General features: G+C 41.8%; 1 protein-coding gene across 7 annotated transcripts; it reads right to left on the bottom strand.

The window, feature by feature from the left end:
* Positions 1 to 204: 204 nt before the first annotated feature.
* LOC121930998 (acyl-coenzyme A amino acid N-acyltransferase 1-like) lies at positions 205 to 18,757 on the bottom strand. Of its 7 annotated transcripts, XM_042468147.1 has the most exons (6): positions 18,623 to 18,666; positions 8,473 to 8,802; positions 6,800 to 6,934; positions 5,141 to 5,625; positions 4,055 to 4,257; positions 205 to 1,492 (listed from the first exon to the last, which is right to left on the bottom strand). In XM_042468147.1, the coding sequence occupies exons 3-6, from the start codon at positions 6,811 to 6,813 to the stop codon at positions 896 to 898; spliced, it is 1,299 nt and encodes a 432-aa protein (XP_042324081.1). In that variant the 5' UTR covers positions 6,814 to 6,934; positions 8,473 to 8,802; positions 18,623 to 18,666; the 3' UTR covers positions 205 to 895. The 7 variants fall into 7 exon arrangements, with proteins under 7 accessions (XP_042324081.1, XP_042324041.1, XP_042324032.1 ...); XM_042468107.1 differs by lacking the exon at positions 8,473 to 8,802 and having other exon boundaries at positions 18,623 to 18,757; XM_042468098.1 differs by lacking the exons at positions 8,473 to 8,802; positions 18,623 to 18,666 and adding an exon at positions 18,344 to 18,589.
* Positions 18,758 to 19,407: the final 650 nt, after the last annotated feature.

The following is a 19,407-nucleotide window of genomic DNA, read 5'->3' as shown; positions in this document are numbered from 1 at the left end:
GATCAGCCTGGAATTCTGTGACATTCCCACAAGAACCAGTCAAAGGTTAAATAGGCCCTAGCCCAGAAGTTTGTTTAGAGAATGCAATGGCTAACCTCTGGTTGTGAGCCAAGGGAGCCATTCAGGTGCTGTGGATGGGTTGTCAGCGTGTGGTCATTTTGAATTGTTGATTATAAACAAGCAAACAACATACACACAACAGAAACCAGTTAAAACAATTTACCCCAAAGGTAACATAATGGAAACATTTTTTTAAAAGTCACAGTTGGTCTGGTAGGGCAACAGACTGTCATCTTAGACAAAGGAGAACCAATAGAAAAGTGAACACAAGTAACTAGCCTGCGCAAGAACAGCAAGATTGCAAACAAATATCCTTTATAAATCCCTCTTCATATGGCCAGTCAAGCTAGTGTTTCCTGTAAGTGGTATGTATTATGTTCCATGTTATACTTTCTAGGCTAGTCAAATTGGGCTGAGATTCCTCTCTCCAAACAGTTTAGAATAGAGGAAAATATGTCAGAACAGGGGGAAAATACTGTCTGTACATTATGAATGGAATAAAATCAGAGACACTAATCAACTTATTAGAAGCATAAGGAGGATGGAAGATTGAATGGGATATTTAGAGTCCTAAACTGTGTCTGACTTAATACAAAATTGTCTTTCTGAGGTGTATAATTCCTTGCCTAAGAAAACGCAATGAAATTCATGAGGTTGTCATAGTTGACAAGTGACTTGAAAGCGCACGCGCACACACACACACACACACTGTGTGAATGTAGTAAGAGACATTGTGGAGACATTCTCACTAAGACTGTCCCATACATGAGAGTTGATTTATTTGCATATCTCCAAAGACTCGAACAAGTCACCCAATTTTCTCTTTCTTCTGGCATCACAAATTGCTATTTCCAGGTGGGCCGAGATGAAATTCAAAGAATTTCTGGATCTCCTTCCAGGAATGCTCTTGGGCTTTGGCATGGGGTTCTGCTTTGCCTCCCCACTGCACAGGTAGAGGCGTTTGGTGCATTAGACAGTTGCAGCAAAGTGGGGATCCAGGGGGTTCTATGAGGTGCCCAGCCCCTGGATAAGCGAGCAGCGTACAGTCATTTTTCCCATACTTCTTTGCTCTGGCTATGGCTGCCTCAGCATACAATTTGCTCTTCACGCTTTTATCATCTTCACCCACCACAAAGAGCACAGGTCCCAGAGCTTTCTCCACAGGGATGGCAGAGGCTTGAGAACTTTCATCCTGAGGATCTCCCCAAACATGGAGACTGGCTATTGTTCCCATTTCAGTGATGATAATTCTCTCTGGAGAATAGGGAACTGCAGGGATATGGAGGTCACAAAAGCGGAGTGATGCACCATTCATATATGTTGCACCATTGATGCAAACAGCAGCCATTATTTGTGGCAGGAAGGTAGCCATGGCTAGTGCAATTTCTGCTCCTTTGGACAATCCAATGACTCCAAGTCCTGGGCCTCTTACCTGAGGAAAACAGACAGACACACAGACAAATGATTAAAACAGTTACTTCATAAAAGGCTCAAGAGGCAGGCTTCCAAATACAACTTAGTACAGAGTATGCTCTTTATAAATTCCTGCTGAACATATTAATTCAGAATAAGATGGGTTCTGCATAAGATGAAGTGATAGATAAGTTAGAATTTTTGATTATTTTCTCTTCATACTGTATTTAAATATTTCTACATAATGTGGCTGCCACACTATGTATCTATTGTTTTGCTTAGGCACTGCTATTAAAATTAAAATAGTGGTTATACATGGCATTTAATGTGACAAAGTTAAAATTCAACTATCAATACAATCAAAAGCAATTTAAAAGCATATATACGCAAAACCCAACAAATATGAACAATACAGCACATTCCTGAATTTCCCATCATACGGTTAGTTATCAAAGTCCTGTTTAAACAAACAAGGCTTTGTCTCCTTCTCAAAGGACAACACATAATGCAGTAGTACAGTCTCTCTACAGAGGGTTTTCCAGAGTCTGGGAGCAGCCATCGAGAAAGCTACCAGATGTTCCTGCCCAAGTGATCAGATGGAGAGAAGGGCCTCTCCTGAAGATTTCAAAACCCAGGCAGGCTTGCATGGGAAAATACAGTCCTTCAAATAATTTGGACCTCAGCCATACAGCAGGAAGAGACAACTGATGGGCTGAGGGGCCTTCATGATCCTCCTATTTATATAGAGGGTTGCATTCTTCTTCAAGCAGCTAAGGATACACAAGAACAAAAAGTAAAAGGTGTCAGAAAAAGAGTCAGAACCCTGAATGCAACTGTTCAATGACTTGTGTGCAGGGAAAAAGAGAACTATTATAATGCAGAGAAATAGAAGGTAACAAAAAAGGAAGAAAAACTGACCTCTTCCACAAGATCTCAGAAATCAAAGGAAAATTTAAACCAAGAATAGGGATGCTCTATGGCCAGCAAGGAACGTATTACATGACAAGTTGAAATAAAAAGATGATGGAAAGAACCAATGGAAGAACTATAGCAAAGAGATGAAAGAATGACAGATTCATTCAAGGAAGAACCATTTGAAGATGATCCTTAAATTTTAGAAAGGGCATTTGGGAGAAATAAATCTTTTCCCTACATCCTTTTGAAACCTTGGAGCTCAGTGGAAGAGAAGGTGTGACTGGGGCAAGGCTCAATGGGAGGAGAAAGGAGGGGCCACAGGGTTGTTATTATTATTATTATTTTACCCATTTAAAATTTTCTTTAAAAACATCACACCTTACCAAATTTTTACCTTAACCACATGAAACTATGTAAATGGAAATACATTTAGCATATGATATTGTTATATAAAGGTAACATTTTAATTTTGTAGTTTACATCACAACTATTGCCATTATATTCAGTGATATAAGAGAATTAAGATTTAGGAGTAACATTAGTACAAAAAACATTACTAAGGATTTGGTATGGTAAGGGAGGAAGTCAATGAGGGGGATGATACCATGAGTTCCTGTACCAGGTGACACCATCTTAGTGATGCCACTGCTAGCAGAAAATAGCAAAGACTTGGAACATTTACTGAAGAAAGTCAAGGAAGAAAGTGCAAAGGCAGGTTTACAGCTAGATATTAGGAGAACATAAATAATAACCACAGGTGATTTATATAACTTTAAAGCAGACAATGACACAATGACAGATGCTAGTATCCTGCTCTAATTCTACTCTTCAAGCCTCATGTGATAAAGGGCTGAGTCCATCTGGAGTGTGGTCTTCCTCTTTATTTTGCCTTCTGCATTACCAAGCATTACTGTCTTTTTTAGTGAGTCATGTCTTCCTATGTACCAGCAATGTATGACTGTCTCACTTTAGTCATTTTGGCTTCTAGGAAGACCTCAGGCTTGATTTGCTTCAGGACCCATTTATTTGTTTTTGTAGCAGTCCAGTGTCTCTAGAAGTTGTCTCCAGCAACACATTTGAAATGTGTTCAAATCTTCTTCCTATCAGCTTATAAATTTTGACTTCAAAATCATGTCTGGTTTCTTCCTAGCTGCCCTTTGAAGTGCTAGTCTTTTTCTGATTTCTTGCCTGCAGTCTCCATTCAGATTAATAATTGAGCCAAGGTGCAGAAAATCTTGAACTATTTCAATGTCTTCGTTGTCTATACGTTATATTAATCATCTTGCCACAATTGTGTAGTGCAAATAGCTCCATGGTTCAGGGTGACCAGATTTCATAACAGCAAAGGAGGACCCTCAAATGTAGGACATTCAAGAAACATGTAGGGCATTACAACATGAAAGCTAGAAATACTTATATAACTATAAATTAATGCTTCTTAGTTATTCAAAAAATGGAGCACATTTTGGAATTCCTCCTGGACAGAAGGCTGAAATGTAAGACATGTCCTGGAAAAGGTTAATGTCAGGTCACCCTGCTGTGGTTCAAGAAGCAAAGGGACAGTAAGTTAATCATTCTGACTGCAGGATAAATTCCTTATATATATACCAGAACATTTGTTGTACCTTATAATAATACAGAAGAAAACATGTCCTTTCAGACATACCTTTGGATGTTTTAAGAGCAATATTGATGCTTCCTCAAAATATTTCAGGTTCACTTCCTTCAGGCTCTGTGGCAGGTCATCATATGCGAAGAAAGCCAGGGCCAGAACAACAAAGCCTTTGCTAGCCAGGAGACTGGCTCTGAATTCAAAGAGGCCTCCGCTTCCACCAAACAGGTCAATCACCCCTGGAAATGGCCCAGGCCCTGCAGAGATGTCAGATGAAGGGAGAACAAGCAGGAGATCAGAACAAAGAGAAATTATCCCCACTTTCCATCCAAACAGGAAAAGAATTGTCCTTGTGCTCATCATTAAAAACAACAATAATATAAAGCTCAGGATAAAAACTATCTTAATATCCTAAAGGCATGAAATTCTATCTGGTCTTGGAAGCTAAGAAGGTTAGCAATTCAGTGGGAGATCCCCAATGAATACTAGGTGCTGTATGCTGTTTTTCAGAGGAAAGAATTGGAAAAACTACCTCTGAGTATTCCTGGCCTACGAAAACCATATAAAATTAATGGGATCACCATAAACAGGTAACTTGAACAAACATGCTAGAGATTATCACATGCCAAATCCACGCCAGGATATACACAGGTTGTAACCATCACTGATGGATCTTATTGCACTGGCCCATTCCTGGGAAGTAGGCAGCCTATATCCAATCTGGGCTTCTCCCACAGCTCTTCAAGAATGGGATTTTCCCATTCTTGAAAACCTGCCAAAGAAGTCCAGGTTGAATATGGGCTGCCTACTGTCCAGGCACAGGACAGTGCGATAAGATCTGTTGGTGATGGTTACAATCCATGTCTACTCAGATGTAGATTTGGTGTATGATAATCTCCATACACACTTCCCATGTTGGGAGGAGAATTCCAAGAGCTATAGACCAAATGAGTAATTTTTTTTTCAAAACCAGTGTTTATATAAAATATTTTCAGTGTTGTACACTACACATTTTTACTAACATTCAAACACTTTAAAATGAAACATTCAAAGCACTAAAAAAAGGATAATAATAGAATTTATAATTAAACAGAGGACAAGGAACAGAAGAAGAAAAGAAGAAGAATTCAGTTGTCTTACCTGGAGGCACAAAAAGGGCCCCCCGAACTTGGCCTGTCTTGATCTGGAAACGTTCCACTCCAGGAGCTACATACCATCTTTCTACAGTACAGGTTACAAGTGCAACATCTGATGGTGAAATCAAAGCCTTAAAACCATCATAGAGGCTGATCTGGATATGAAAAGGGCTTCTCATCACCTCCCGTTTCATCAGTCGGCAATGCTTTTTATTAGGCTTCAGTGTGGAAAAGAGGCCCATGGGCCACACACCTAAATAGTCGCCTCCCAGAGCAGGTGCCTGCTTCAAATCTACCTCCCCAATATTGTTGGCCCTGTAGAAGGCTCTGGCTTCAAATCTCACTCCCTTTTCATCTGTCAGCAATGCATGCAGGGTCACAATCTGGGAGGGAACCAGCCCAGACACAAAAATCCACACAGGGGCATCAGCAAGTGATTTTTCAGGGGTGACGCTGAGGTGGACCATGGTAGCCAGCTCTTGACAGTCCCTGGGGAAAGTGAGCCAAGTGTCATTTACATCAAAAAATAAAATAAAATAAAAATTGAAAGTTGGGGCGGGTATATGTAATGTGATGGAACTCAGCATCTTTTATTGTGTCCTGTATAGGAACTCCGGTCTGTAAAGTATGAGGAAAGTGCCCACACTTTACTTGAGGAAGAAAGCTAATAGAGAAAAAAAAAACCTCATCTGAAATGTGATGCTGAGGAAGATTCTAGAGATAATCTGAAGTACTAATAAGACAAATAAATGTGTCTGAGAGCAAATCAAGCCTGAACTCTCTTTAAAAGCCAAGATGATTAAACTGAAACTGTTGTACTTTAGACATACCATGCGAAGACATGACTCACTAAAAAAGACAATAATGGTGGGTTACACACTACCAAAAAGTACAAAATGGCGGCACCCATTCTACATGGGCACCGCCATTTTGACATAGCGGACGCTTAGCACCTGCACGTCTTGGCACCATAATGACGCCGCAAGTGAGCCAATGGCGCTTTGCATTTTGCAGCTTCTTTTTGTTGCGCAAAGGAGCCGTGCAGTTCTGCTGTGGTTCCCTTGCACAACAAATGAGGGTGGTTGGAGACCGCCCTTTTTGGGCAGTCTGTAAAGCACCAATGTTTGGTAAGGTAGAAGGCAGTGGGAAAAGAGGAAGACCACATTACAGACGGAGAGAATCAAGGCAGCCATGGCCCTGAGTCTATTGTCTGGCAGAAACAGCATTGACATAAAAGATTCTTTAGTTTACAATATAATATCTGACTATTAAAACTCTTTTTAAACCCAGATTTGCCTCATGGAACAGCTCACCAGACCAATATTCCACTATCCATCTGTTTCCACAGGGCTATCTCTAAAATAGGGTGGCTTTTGGATTCTTCCCCACCCCCTTCATACAAAATGACTGATTAAGTAATAATCTTAGATAGACATCCAGGGTTCAAATCCCTGCTTGAACATGAGAATCCACAGGGTGACCGTGGGCAAGTCATCCTCTCTCAGCAGAGAGGAAGGCAATGACAAAGCACCCCCTGAACAGATCTTGCCAAAAAAGCCCTCATGATATGGTGACCATAAATAGGAAATGGCATGAAGACACACAACAACAATGAAAGAATCTATGCCGGTAGATATTTTGGTTTTGAGGAAACAATACTCACAGTTTCTCTAACATTGTCGAATGTTGCACTGATTTCCCATTTTCCCCAGGTGAAGAGGCACCACCACCAATCTCTTCTACCTGAGGCTTTAATACTACATCTGAAGACGTGGCTTTATATCCATGAAAGTTTATTCTAGAATAAAAACGTTAGGTTTAAAGAAGCTGGCACATTTCTCCCCTCTTCTTCCTTTTTTATGTTGCAAGAGACAATGCGGCTACTTTTTTGAAATATACTACAATGGATAAGCCCACTGAGTGATTTTTATGGACTCACTTTTTCCAAATGAGAGGGGGAAATAAATTCAAGTTTCCTCTGAAAGCAGTGATTTAGTCTAGATCTAGAAATTCACACACCCGTGTGCATGTCCAAAGGAGGGCGACTAAAACGGTGAAGGGTCTGTAAACCTATCTTATGAGGAATGACTCAGGGAGCTGGGGATGTTTAGCCTGGAGAAGAGAAGGTTAAGAGGTGATATGATAGCCCTATTTAAATACTTAAAGGGATGCCATATTGAGGAGGGAACAAGCTTGTTTTCTGCTGCTCCAGAGACTAGGACCCTGAGCAATGGATGCAAGCTCCAGGAAAAGAGATTCCACCTCAACATTTGGAGGAACTTCCTGACAGTAAGGGCTGTTCGACAGTGGAACAAACTCCCTCAGAGTGTAATGGAATCTCCTTCCTTAGAGGTTTTTAAACAGAGGCTGCATGGCCATCTGTTGGGGATGCTTTTACTGAGATTTCCTGCATGGCAGGGGGTTGGACTGGATGGCCCTTGTGGTCTCTTCCAACTCTACGAGTCTACAATTCTATGTGTGCACATTGGCAGAATGAGGTTGGTGCTCCAGGCAGATAGTCATGAAAGGGCAGCAAGCTGTAGATTTTCCATTTACTTTTGTTATATTCTCACAGATAGTGACAGAAAAAGATATTTATGGGATTTGATGCCATAGAGGTCAAAATAATTTTGTATTTGGACCAGAGGACAATATCTGCTTTGCTTCAGGCAGCAAAGTTGATTTGGCTAGTAGCATTTTGTTGATTTGGTTCTGTGTTCTAAAGTATTTTGTCAAAGTAAAAATAAACAGAAAAAAGTTAACATATTACGAGTCTCTGTGCACACAAATATAAACAGAGAGAGAGATTTTATTAATGTTTTAACAGCAAGAGTAAATAAAAACAATTTTGGGGGGAGGGGTTCTTACATTTTTGCCCTTGTACCAGGTCAGTTGTTTCTAGTCTCCTTTCCACTGGCTGGTGCTTGCAAACAATCCTCACATGAATGGTTTCCCAACTTTGTGGCAGTTACATTGACATGAGCATGTACAGCAGCAATATACTTCATAGCTAGACATAAAGCAGGCTGCACAAAGCTTTATTGTTGCTGTTGTTGTTGTTGTTGTTGTTGTTGTTGTGTGCCTTCAAGTCATTTCCAGTTTATGGCAACCCTATCTCAGGGTTTTCTGGGCAAGTTTCTTCAGAGGAGGTTTGCCCTGGCCATCCTCTGAGGCTGAGAGAGTGTCACCTAGTGGGTTTTACATGGCCAGGTTGGGATTCCAGCCTTGGTCTCCAGAGTCCAACACTCAACACTCAAACCACTGCAACACCCTAGCCTAGCTCAACACTTGAATCACTGAGAGAAATGCTTTGCCAGACAGTGGCTGGCTCCTCACCTGATCTCCTTCCCAGCGCCCAGCTAGCAAGATATCTTTCAGCTTTGTCACTTGTGGGCATGGAAGTAGGGTAGGTGCCTTGGCCAAGCAGGCAACCAGCAGAAGAAGAAGCCTGCCGTGCAGCACCAGCCTCAGAGAAAGCAGCACAAGACCAGGACAGGCTTGGAAATGACTCCACGCCACCCAGGAGATCTGGAAGGGAGCTGGGACAGGAAGGAGACGGAAAAGGTGCCTTTGCTTGTCCTGCCCTGCCTGGAACTGTCCTGAATAATTTTCCCAGGTTCCACCGCTCTGCTTGAATTGCTGCCAAGAGTCCCAGAGAAACCTCAGCTAGGAAAAACAAAACAAAACAAAACAAAAAAAAACATTGTTCAGCAGCCAGCCAGGGCACTTTGCCATGTTCTTCTGACTCTCCACAGTTAGAGAAGGAGGGGTGTCATTTTCTCCCCAGTCCTCCCCCTTGTGGAGCAAGGGTTGAAACTGAGATTACAAACAAGATTAGGGGCTGTCCTCACACTGTACTCCTATCCAAATGGCTTTTCCAACTAGCAACATATCACATTCTCTCAGCCTCAGGGGAAGGCCATGACAAATCTCCTCTAAATACAGTAAATCTTGCCAAGAGAATCCCATGATATGTTTACCATAAGATTGTGAACCATAAGTCGAAAATGAGTTGAAAGCACACAACAACAACAACAACAACAACAACAACAACAACAACAACAACATGCAGTCCAACCACATCTAGAACGCCATGTACACCCAACCTTTGTGTGCAATTCATTTCAGGTAGAAACATGCATATCTGGAGGGTTGGGCACCTTTGTGTGCAATTCATTTCAGGTAGAAATATGTACATGCTCTGATTTACATCGCTAGAGATTGAAATGCACAAGTCATATCCAGCCATACAGCAAGAAGAACTAAAATGGCCAATTAACTAATCTGTCAAAACAAAATAAAACCATGACACACAAAAGAGAGATGATAGATATGCATTCCAGTCCCCAAGAAAAGGGACACTAGGAGTTGCAGTAACCCCCAGAGCATTGCATTAATCTCCCATGCAAGCATTGTGATGCTCCAAATTTTTTAACAAAGGCTTTCATCCTATATGGAGCAAGACATGACAAATGTGCAAGCTGGGTTCAGGAAAAAAAGAGGCACTAGGAATCATCTTGCAAGCATGAAATGCACTAAAAATTTTCAGAAGAAAGTCAGCCTGTGCTTTACAAACCATAGCAAAGCCTTTGATTGCATACATCATGGAACATGCTCTTAAAGAAATGGGTGTGCCACAACATTTGATTGACTAGACGGGTAAACTGTACTCAGGACAACAGACCTCCATCAGGGCAGAGTACAGAGAAACAGAATGGTTTCCAATTAGCAAGGTGGTCAGAGGTTATCATGCTATCTGTTTAACCTGCGTGCTAAACATACCATACATAGAAATAAAGCTGGATTAGACTCAGAGGAAGAAGGAATGAAAATTGGAGGAAGGAACATCAATAATTTAATATGTGCAGATGACATCAATCTACTAGCAGAAAATAGCAAAGACTTCGGACAGTTACTAAAGAAAGTCAAGGTAAGAAGTGCAAAGGCTGGTTTACAGTTGAACATTAAGAAAACAAAAGTCATGACCACAGATTAATTACATAACTAGCAGACAATGAAGACATTGAAATAGTTTGAGATTTTCTATACCTTGGCCCAGTCATTCATCAGAAGACTGCAGTCAAGAAATTAGAAGGCCAAGGCTGCATCCACACTGCAGAAATAATCCAGTTCCTTTTCTCTGCTGTCAAAACATGTAAGATTATGATTCCAGTTAAATTAACAAGTCCTGTCCTTTGCATCTTGAATATCCAAACAAATACCCATCTTGGTCTTGTGTTTTATGGTTTAGTATTATTCAATATACTTGAGAGTGCTTCTATATATATATATTATATAAATATCTATATATATATAGTACATCTCATGAGTATGTCTGAATATTTGCTTTATAGTCCCATTTTAACAAGTTTTATATGTTTTAAATGTTTTATGTTTAATACACACTTTATTGTCTAATGGCCTGTTGGCTGAAATAAAGACTATTATGTATTATTATTATATGTATTATATAACCCAGTTTCATAGAATCTCTTTTCCTGTAATTTGAGTCCACTGCTCCTTGTCCTAGTCTCTGGAGCGGTGGAAAACAAGCCTGTTCAATATGTCATCCCTTCAAATATTTAAACATGACTATGTCCCCTTTTAACCTTATTTTCATCAAGTTAAACATTCCCAGCTCCCTAAGCTGCTCCTCATAGGGGATGGTTTCCAGACCTTTCATTAGTTTGGTCACCCTCCTCTGGACACATTCCACTTGTCAGCATCCTTCTTGAATTGAGGTGCTCAGAATTAGACACACTATTCCAGGTGAGGTCAAGCAGAATACAGTGGTACTGTCACTTCTCCTGATCTAGACATTGTACATCTGTTGATGCAACCAAGAATCATATTGGCTTTCTTGGCTGCTGCATCACACTGCTGACCCATGTTCAGCTTGTGGTCTACCAAGACTCTTAGATCCCTTTCACATGAACTGTTGTCTAGCCGGGTGTCTAGCCATATTTGACACTTTAACTGCCATGGCTCAATGCTATGGAATTCTGGGAATTGTAGTTTGTTTTTGCACAAGACCAGAGCTACAGAATTCTGGGAATTGTAGTTTCCCACAGCTCTGGTGCCACAACAAACTTCACTTCCCAAAATTCCATAGCATTCAGCCATGACAGTTAAAGTGGTGTCAAACTATTATTTCTTCAGTGTAGATGCAGCCTTGGAAAGGCAGCTTTGAAGGAACAAGACAAGATGCTGAAGTGTAAAGATATATCAATGAGTACTAAAGTTAGGATTGCCCATATGATCAGATTTCCCATTTCTATGTATGATTGTGAAAGCTGGACAGTTGAGAAAGCTGATTGGAAGAGAATAAACTAATCTGAAATGAGGAGATGGAGGAGGTTTTTTTGAATACACTGAGCTGTCAAAAAGACAAATAAAGGGATCCAAGGGCAAATCAAGGCTGAACTTTCCCTACATTCAAAGAAGATGAAATTGAAACTGTTGTACTTGGGACATATCATCAGAAGATGTGACTTCCTAGAAAAGACAACAGTGCTTGGTAAGGTAGGAGGCAGTAGGAACAGGGGAAGACTGAAATACAGGTGGAAAAGCTCAGGAAATGCCCTGAATTTGCAAGACCTAAGCAGGACTATTGATAACAGGGTGACTTGGGAGATCTCTTATTCAAAGCACTGCCATAAATTGAAGTTAGCTTAACAGCAATTAACAACAGCAAGAAGGAGCAGTCATTTATATTCCGCAGTCCAGTTTACCACTTGTCTACTTTGACTAGCTACACCTTCCCAGGCTAGTCTGAATCAAGATGCTTTGAGTCTCATTTGGGAGAAAACTGGGATATAAATCAAATAAACAAATAAAGTCTGTTTCCAGTATCTTGCTTCCTGATCCTTTAAATTGGTACTGCCAGGGCTTCTATCTAGGCTCTTCTGAGTACACAAAGAGATTTGCTGGTTCAGGCCAAAAGGCCTCTCTAGTCCAGCATTCCATCCCAGAGCAGCTACCCAATTATCCTCCAAGAGTTTTGCAACCAGTGCTGCTCATTTTCCCAGCCAAATCATATTCAGAAACATACTGCCTCTGAGATTGGAGGTAATGTGTAGCCATTATAGTAGCTAATTTCCAGTAAATACCATTTGTCTTGCTCTGCAGGAAAGAATCATAGAATCATAGAGTTGGAAGAGACCGCAAGGGCCATCCAGTCCAACCCCCTGCCATGCAGGAAATCCAAATCAAAGCATCCCCAGCAGATGGCCATCTAGCCTCTGCTTAAAGATCTCCAAGGAAGGAGACTCCACTACACTCCGAGGGAGTGTGATCCACTGTCGAACAGCCCTTACTGTCAGGAAGTTCTTCCTAATGTTGAGGTGGAATCTCTTTTCCTGTAGCTTGCATCCATTGTTCCGGGTCCTGTTCTCTGGAGCAGCAGAAAACAAGCTTGCTCCCTCCTCAGTATGACATCCTTTCAAATATTTAAACAGGGCTATCATATCACCTCTTAACCTTCTCTTCTCCAGGCTAAACATCCCCAGCTCCCTGAGTCGTTCCATATAGTGCATGGTTTCCAGACCTTTCACCATTTTAGTCGCCCTCCTCTGGACACACTCCAGTTTCTCAATGTCCTTTTTGAATTGTGGTGCCCAGAACTGGACACAATATTCCAGGTGGGGCCTGACCAGAGCAGAATACAGTGGCACTATTACTTCCCTTGATCTAGACACTATACTTTTATTGATGCAGCCTAAAATTGCATTGGCCTTTTAAGCTGTCGCATCGCACTGTTGACTCATGTTCAACTTGTGGTCTACTTGGACTCCCAGATCTCTTTCACATGTAGTTTCATTCAGCCAGGTGTCCCCCATAATCCTATATCTGTACATTTCATTTTTTTACCCTAAGTGCAGTATCTTACATTTCTCCATGTTGAATTTCATTTTGTTAGTTTTGACCCAGCTTTCTAGTCTATTCAGATCATTTTGAATGTTGATCCTGTCCTCTGGAGTATTGGCTATTCCCCCTAATTTGGTGTCATCTGCAAATTTGAAAAGTATGCTCCCAATTCTGTCATCCAGGTCATTGATAAAGATGCTGGCTAACACTGGGCCCAGGACAGAGCCCTGTGGGACCCCACTGGTCACTTCTCTCCAGGCTGAAAAAGAGCCATTGTTGAACACCCTTTGGGTTTGGCCGGTCAACCAATTACAAATCCATGTAACAGTTACTTTGTCTAGCCCTCATGTTACTAGCTTGTTTGCAAGAATGTCATGGGAAACCTTGTCAAAGGCCTTACTGAAATCAAGATATACTATATCCACAGCATTCCCTTCATCTACCAAGCTGGTAATTTTATCAAAGAAAGAGATCAGATTTGTCTGGCATGACTTGTTTCTCTGAAACCCATGTTGACTTTTTGTGATTATGGCATTGCCTTCTAGATGTTCACAGACTCTCTGTTTAATGATCTGCTCCAGAATCTTTCCTAGAACTGATGTCAGACTAACTGGACAATAATTGTTGGGATCCTCTTTTCCCCCCTTTTTGAAGATGGGGACAACGTTTGCCCTCCTCCAGTCTGCTGGGATTTCTCCTGTTTTCCAGGAGTTCTCAAAGATTATTGCCAATGGTTCCGATATTACATTTGCCAGTTCTTTTAGTATCCTTGGATGTAGTTCATCTGGTCCTGGAGACTTAAATTGATTTAGATTAACAAGGTATTCTTCTACTATCTCTTTACTTATTCTGTGCTGAAATTCCCCTATTCTGTCCTCTGCTCCATTATCCTCAGGTTGAGCATCTTTTGCCTTTTCTGAGAAGACTGAAGCAAAGAAGGTGTTGAGTAATTCTGCCTTTTTTCTGTCTTCTTTTAGCATTTTGCCATCTTCTCCACTCAGTGGCCCTACCGTTTCCTTTTTCTTCCTTTTGCTGCGGACATATCCAAAAAAGTCCTTTTTGTTGTTCTTAACCTCTCTAGCAAGCCTGAGTTCATTCTGCGCTTTAGCTTTTCTGACTTTATCCCTACACATGCCTGCTATTTCTTTGAATTCCTTTTTTGTGATTTCCCCCTTTTTCCATTTCTTATACATGTTCTGTTTCAAACTTAGCTCAGTTGAAAGTTCCTTAGTCATCCATCCTGGTTTCTTGAGACATCTCCCATTTTTCTTTCTCACTGGAACTGTTTGAAATTGTGCCTTCAGTATCTCTCTTTTGAGAAACTCCCATCCAGCCTGAACTCCCTTCCCTTTTAGTATTTCTGACCATGGGATCACCCTCAATACTTCTCTAAGTTTACTGAAATCCGCTCTCCTAAAGTCTAGGATGCGTGTCTGACTATGCCTGGCTTCTCCTTTCCATTGTATAACAAACTCCAGGAGAACATGGTCACTTCCACCTAAGGATCCCACCACTTGCACCCCATTAACCAAGTCATCCTTGTTTGTTAGGATCAGATCCAAAATAGCTGACCCCCTTGTTGCCTCTTCCACCTTTTGGACCATGAAATAGTCTTCCAGGCAAGTGAAGAATTTGCGAGACCTTGTAGATTTGGCTGAGTTTGACTTCCAGCAAATATCAGGGTAGTTGAAGTCACCCATCACTACTACATCTCTCTTTTCTGACTGTGTGGTCATCTGTTCTAGAAAGATATCATCCAGTTCCTCAGTCTGACTTGGGGGTCTGTAGTAGACTCCCACCGTAACATCCTTGTTGTTTCCCTCCCCTTTGATTCTTATCCAGATGCTCTCCACCTGGCTTCTATGATTGATGTCCTGGATCTCTTCATTGGTGTAAATGTCCCTGGCATATAGTGCTATTCCTCCTCTTTTCCTGTTTGGCTTATTTCTCTTAAAAAGGGTTATACTCCTCTACTTCCACATTCCAATCATGAGACTCATCCCACCAGGTTTCAGTGATGCCTATTATATCATATTTGCTTTGCTGTACTAGGAGTTCAAGTTCATCTTGCTTATTTCCCATGCTCTGTGCATTAGTGTAGCGGCATCGCAGACCACAGGTCCCATTTACTTGTTGCTTGTGCAAGTTTATTTGCCTCCCACTGTTGGGTCCTTGCACTTTTTTTTCTTGTCTCCTCTATGTCAGTTTGACTATTTTCGCCATCCCCTTCGCCTTCCTTAATATTGTCTCCCTTCCCCTCGGAACTCAGTTTAAAGCCCTCCTGATCAAGTTCTTGAGACTGTTGGCAAAAACATTTCTTCCAACTGGCGTGAGATGCAACCCATCTGTTGCAAGAAGTCCCTCCTCATGGAACCACAGCCCATGATCAAAGAATCCAAATCGTTCTCGGCGGCACCATCTGCGAAGCCAGTTGTTCACATTCGCTATTTTCCTCTCCTTTCCTGGACCGTGCCCTTCAACTGGCAGAAGAGATGAGATGACAACCTGTACATCCATTCCTTTCAGCTTCCTACCAAGCGCCTCGTAATCCCTTTTGATGTTCTGCAGGCTGTGTCTTGCAGTATCATTGGTTCCCACGTGGACCAAAAGGAAGGGGTATTTGTCAGTAGGCTTGACCAGTCTTGTCAGCCTCTCTGTCACATCACGGATCTTTGCCCCTGGGAGACAACACACCTCTCGAGACATCTTGTCAGGCCTACAAATCACTGCTTCTGTACCTCTCAGCAAGGAGTCCCCCACTACGACCACCCGCCTCCTCCTAGGCTTAGCAGCGACTGTTCCCTCGGGTGGGACTCTCAGGCTCCCCTGCTCTGTCCCTGAAGTCTGTCCATGCTGCTCTTCTTCATCCTCCTTGATAAGGGAAAGAGCTTCGAATAGATTCTCTAGCTGCAAGCTCCCCGAACAATCCCTTCTTGGCCTACTTCTCTGCGTGACATTCCTCCAGCTGTCTGCCTCCTGTGTATGTGAAGTGACCTCCTCGGCTCCAGCATCTTCCTCTGCGTGGTATTCGTCCAGGATTGTTAGTTCTGTTGTGTCCAGGAAATCCTCCTGCTCCCTAATATGCTGAAGTGTAGCTACTCTGGACTCCAACTGCTGCACTTTCTCCTCCAAGAGGGCTACCAACTTGCACTTGGGGCATGTGAAGTTCTCCACTTCTGTAGGCAAGAAGACAAACGTCCCACAAGTGTTGCAGGTGACTGCTGTGGTTCCGTCAGTGTCCATACTGAAAAGTCTTAGGAAATTACTGGAACAGGACTGTCGGCTTCCTCCTGAAATAAAAATCCTCCAGAAAAACACCAACGTTAAGCCCCTGATGTTTCAACAATTTGTGGCAGTGGGCTCAATCAACTCTGCCTCTGCTGTAGATTTCCTTGGATGAAAAAAAAACCCAAAATAAAAATAGAAATAAAATTTCACATGCCAGTAGGCGCGTGGCTCTGGGATGAGTAATAAAGAGCTAGTCTGCTAGCTCCGCCCCAGTGACTCACAGATGTGACTCACTGAAGATGTGACTACAAGCACACTCTTCCTAGAGTTTTTTAAAAAGTTAAACAGTCACCACTTACAATGGCTGCCCAGCTACCTCTCTCCTCCTCCTCTCTGTAGCAGGAACTGAAGAAGAATAGAAGATCAGCCTTGATGGATCAGAATAAAGGCAAATCATATGGACGCAGCGCTGTGATGCCATGTGCCATGTGGAGTGGTGTGCAGTGTCATGGTGCACTGGGGGTGGAGTCAGGGCATGCATCATGTGGATGTGATGCCCTGACTCCATCCCTTGGCAGGCCTTAATGACTGGTTTGAAGAGCCCCACTTTTTGTGGCTCCTTTATGGGCCCTAGAAAGGCTGGATTGGGCAGTTGCCACGGCCCTGAACCAGATAGGAAAGGGGCAACATCACAGTACTCCTTAGGGGCTGTGTGTACAGCTCCTGAGTCTCTCCTCATAGTTCATAGTTTCCAGACCTTTCACCATTTTGGTTGCTCTCCTCTGGTCACACTCCAGCTTATCAATATCCTTTTCAAATTGTGGTGCCCAGAACTGGATGCAGTATTCCCGATGAGGTCTGACCAATGCAGAATAGAGTGGTATTACTACTTCCCTCAGTCTAGACACTAAACCTCTATTGATGCAGCCTAGAATTGCATTAGCTTTTTTAGATGCTGCATCACACTAGCAGAAAGTTGGATACACTAGAAAGCAGCTCCTCTGCTTCTGTCTTTCTACTATGGCAGCAGTCTTTTTGTTATTCTGTTCTTCATTTGGGAAATGAAGTTATTTACTATCTGAAGTAATTTTCTAGAAATAGTCATGTTAGTCTGTAACAGTATACAAAGGTGGGGAGACATAAATATAGTATCACCTTGGACTTTATCACACAAAACTTTAAATTGCTATTAGAGCTAGAAAAGATTGTTTTTGGCAATACTTTTTGCACAACATCATGGTTGTTTCATTGCTGCTTATGGGTTAAGAGTGCCCCTTTTCATTGCTGGGGAAAACACATCAATAAGGTCCCAAAAACGCTCCTGTAGCACTTGTTCTCAGCTATGATAACTCCTCAGGTGGCAGTTCCAGTACTGGACAGATACATGGTACCAGTGACTCCTCCATCCCACTCCCTATTCCTGAGTAGACTGGGCTTTTAAAACACTCTTTTATTTTCTCCTGACCCCTTTCCCTCGCCTGCCAAAGGTGGAGAAGGCATGCTGGGTAACATATAGGGCAGGGAGGCAGAGTCAAGAAAGAATGAGGAAGAGAGAACACTGGGACTTGCAATGGTGCAAAAATATTATGCCTATTGAGTAGAGGCATAGTAATGAAAGCTCCAAGCCCAATATGATTTTGTTCTTTTAATAACACAACTGCATCAAGACTGAGGTGAGAACAAGGCTTGTGTGATAAAATCCTAACTGATTCATTTAAGCATTTGCTTTTCTGTATTTCAGTCCACATCTTTAGGTGCACTGACAGAGTAAAACATAAAAGCCACAGGTGAGGACAGGTAGATTGCCTTGGTCTTCCTCTGTGGGTAGCCTGATTTGTCTGGTCCATTCATTATTCTAGTGCTTTGCTACTGAGGTTGAGGGTCAAACTAGAATGTTAAAGGACTATTTTCTGTGATTTACACATTTCTTCTATTCGGGTGGAATGTCTTCAGAGGAGAATTATGTGCTATGACAAAACATTGTCATTCAACCCTTGAGAAATCACATCCTCTACATATGCATTAAAGATATTTTGTCTGACCCTGTGGTGCTTGAGTAGCTAGGCTTCCCCTCAGGTTTGTAAATCTGGGATTCTTTACACGCCTGGCTTACCTCTTGACTTCACAATTTTCTCCAGTAAACTCCATTTCTGTCTTGTAGTGCATACTCACTCTGAGCAGCAAGTTCTCTTTAGACTGGCAAGCTGGAGAGCTATGCAACTGCTGATACCACATCCCATCAGCTCAATGGCTTATGTCAAACAGCAGAGGCTTAGAACCATGTGCCAGAGCATATGGCAGTGGCTAGGAAAAACTAACCAAACAGCTAAACACATAAACCTCAAGTGGTTCCAAAAGCATAGAACAACCTGAAGCAAAAGGCCAGACTCACCCTTTTGTTTGCTGCTCCGATACACCTGCTTCGATAGAAGACTTCATAAAACATGTGTTTGATTTCAAAGTCCTAGAGATATATATTAGATTTAGACTTTGTTCCCCTTGATTTTTATACCTTCTGTTTATGCAAAACGTTGCACAACCAAGTAAGGGATAATTATTGACAGGCAACAATAGTTACCTTTTGATCAAGAGGACCTGACATTCTTCTCTGCCCCACTTAGATTCTGCTATTTTGAAGCTCAGAATCTAAACTGTTTTTTACAGCTCAATAGACAAGGTCAGTATATACAAATGTGTCTGTGTTGGGTGATGAATTTTAATGCACATTTCCTCTGTAGACACTGCAGGCAGTGTAGTATGACTGTAACATGGTAGACCCAAAGTGTAAGTGTCTTTAGAATTTCAGCTTTCTTTTTAAATCAGAAAAAAATTCTAGCAGTTGTGTGAAGTTATTGCTATACCAACAAAAAAGAAAGAAAAAAGAAAGCAAACTCTACACTAAGAAATGCTGAATCCTTTAGCGTATTTAAACAAGTGTGTTTGTATCATGTCCTTTATTTTTTACATAACATAGTCAAATTTGCAAGATGAAGTCCTATCCTTGCTCTAATCCCACCTGAAAATCTTATTCAGCCACCTGTTTCTGTCTTCTGAGATTTCAGCATGCATGCCCAGGCATTTTGAAGCATATTTTCACAGTCGTAAGAGATAGGCTGAAGTGTTTCTTTAAAAAAAATAAAACACAGGCTCCTGCAGCAGATCCAGCTCTCCTGATAA

The sequence above is a fragment of the Sceloporus undulatus genome, chromosome 1, assembly GCF_019175285.1.
Source record: "Sceloporus undulatus isolate JIND9_A2432 ecotype Alabama chromosome 1, SceUnd_v1.1, whole genome shotgun sequence".
Classification (NCBI taxonomy): Eukaryota; Metazoa; Chordata; class Lepidosauria; order Squamata; family Phrynosomatidae; genus Sceloporus; species Sceloporus undulatus.
This window is presented reverse-complemented; position numbering and strand designations above follow the sequence as displayed.

Coding starts and splice junctions, on each gene's coding strand:
- LOC121930998 (XM_042468098.1), bottom strand. CDS start 18,465: ATGTGGTATCAGCAGTTGCATAGCTCTCCAGCTTGCCAGTCTAAAGAG. Junction 5,626..6,799: donor TCGACAATGTTAGAGAAACT/GTGAGTATTGTT, acceptor CACTTTCCCCAG/GGACTGTCAAGAGCTGGCTA. Junction 1,493..4,054: donor TGCTCTTAAAACATCCAAAG/GTATGTCTGAAA, acceptor TGTTTTCCTCAG/GTAAGAGGCCCAGGACTTGG.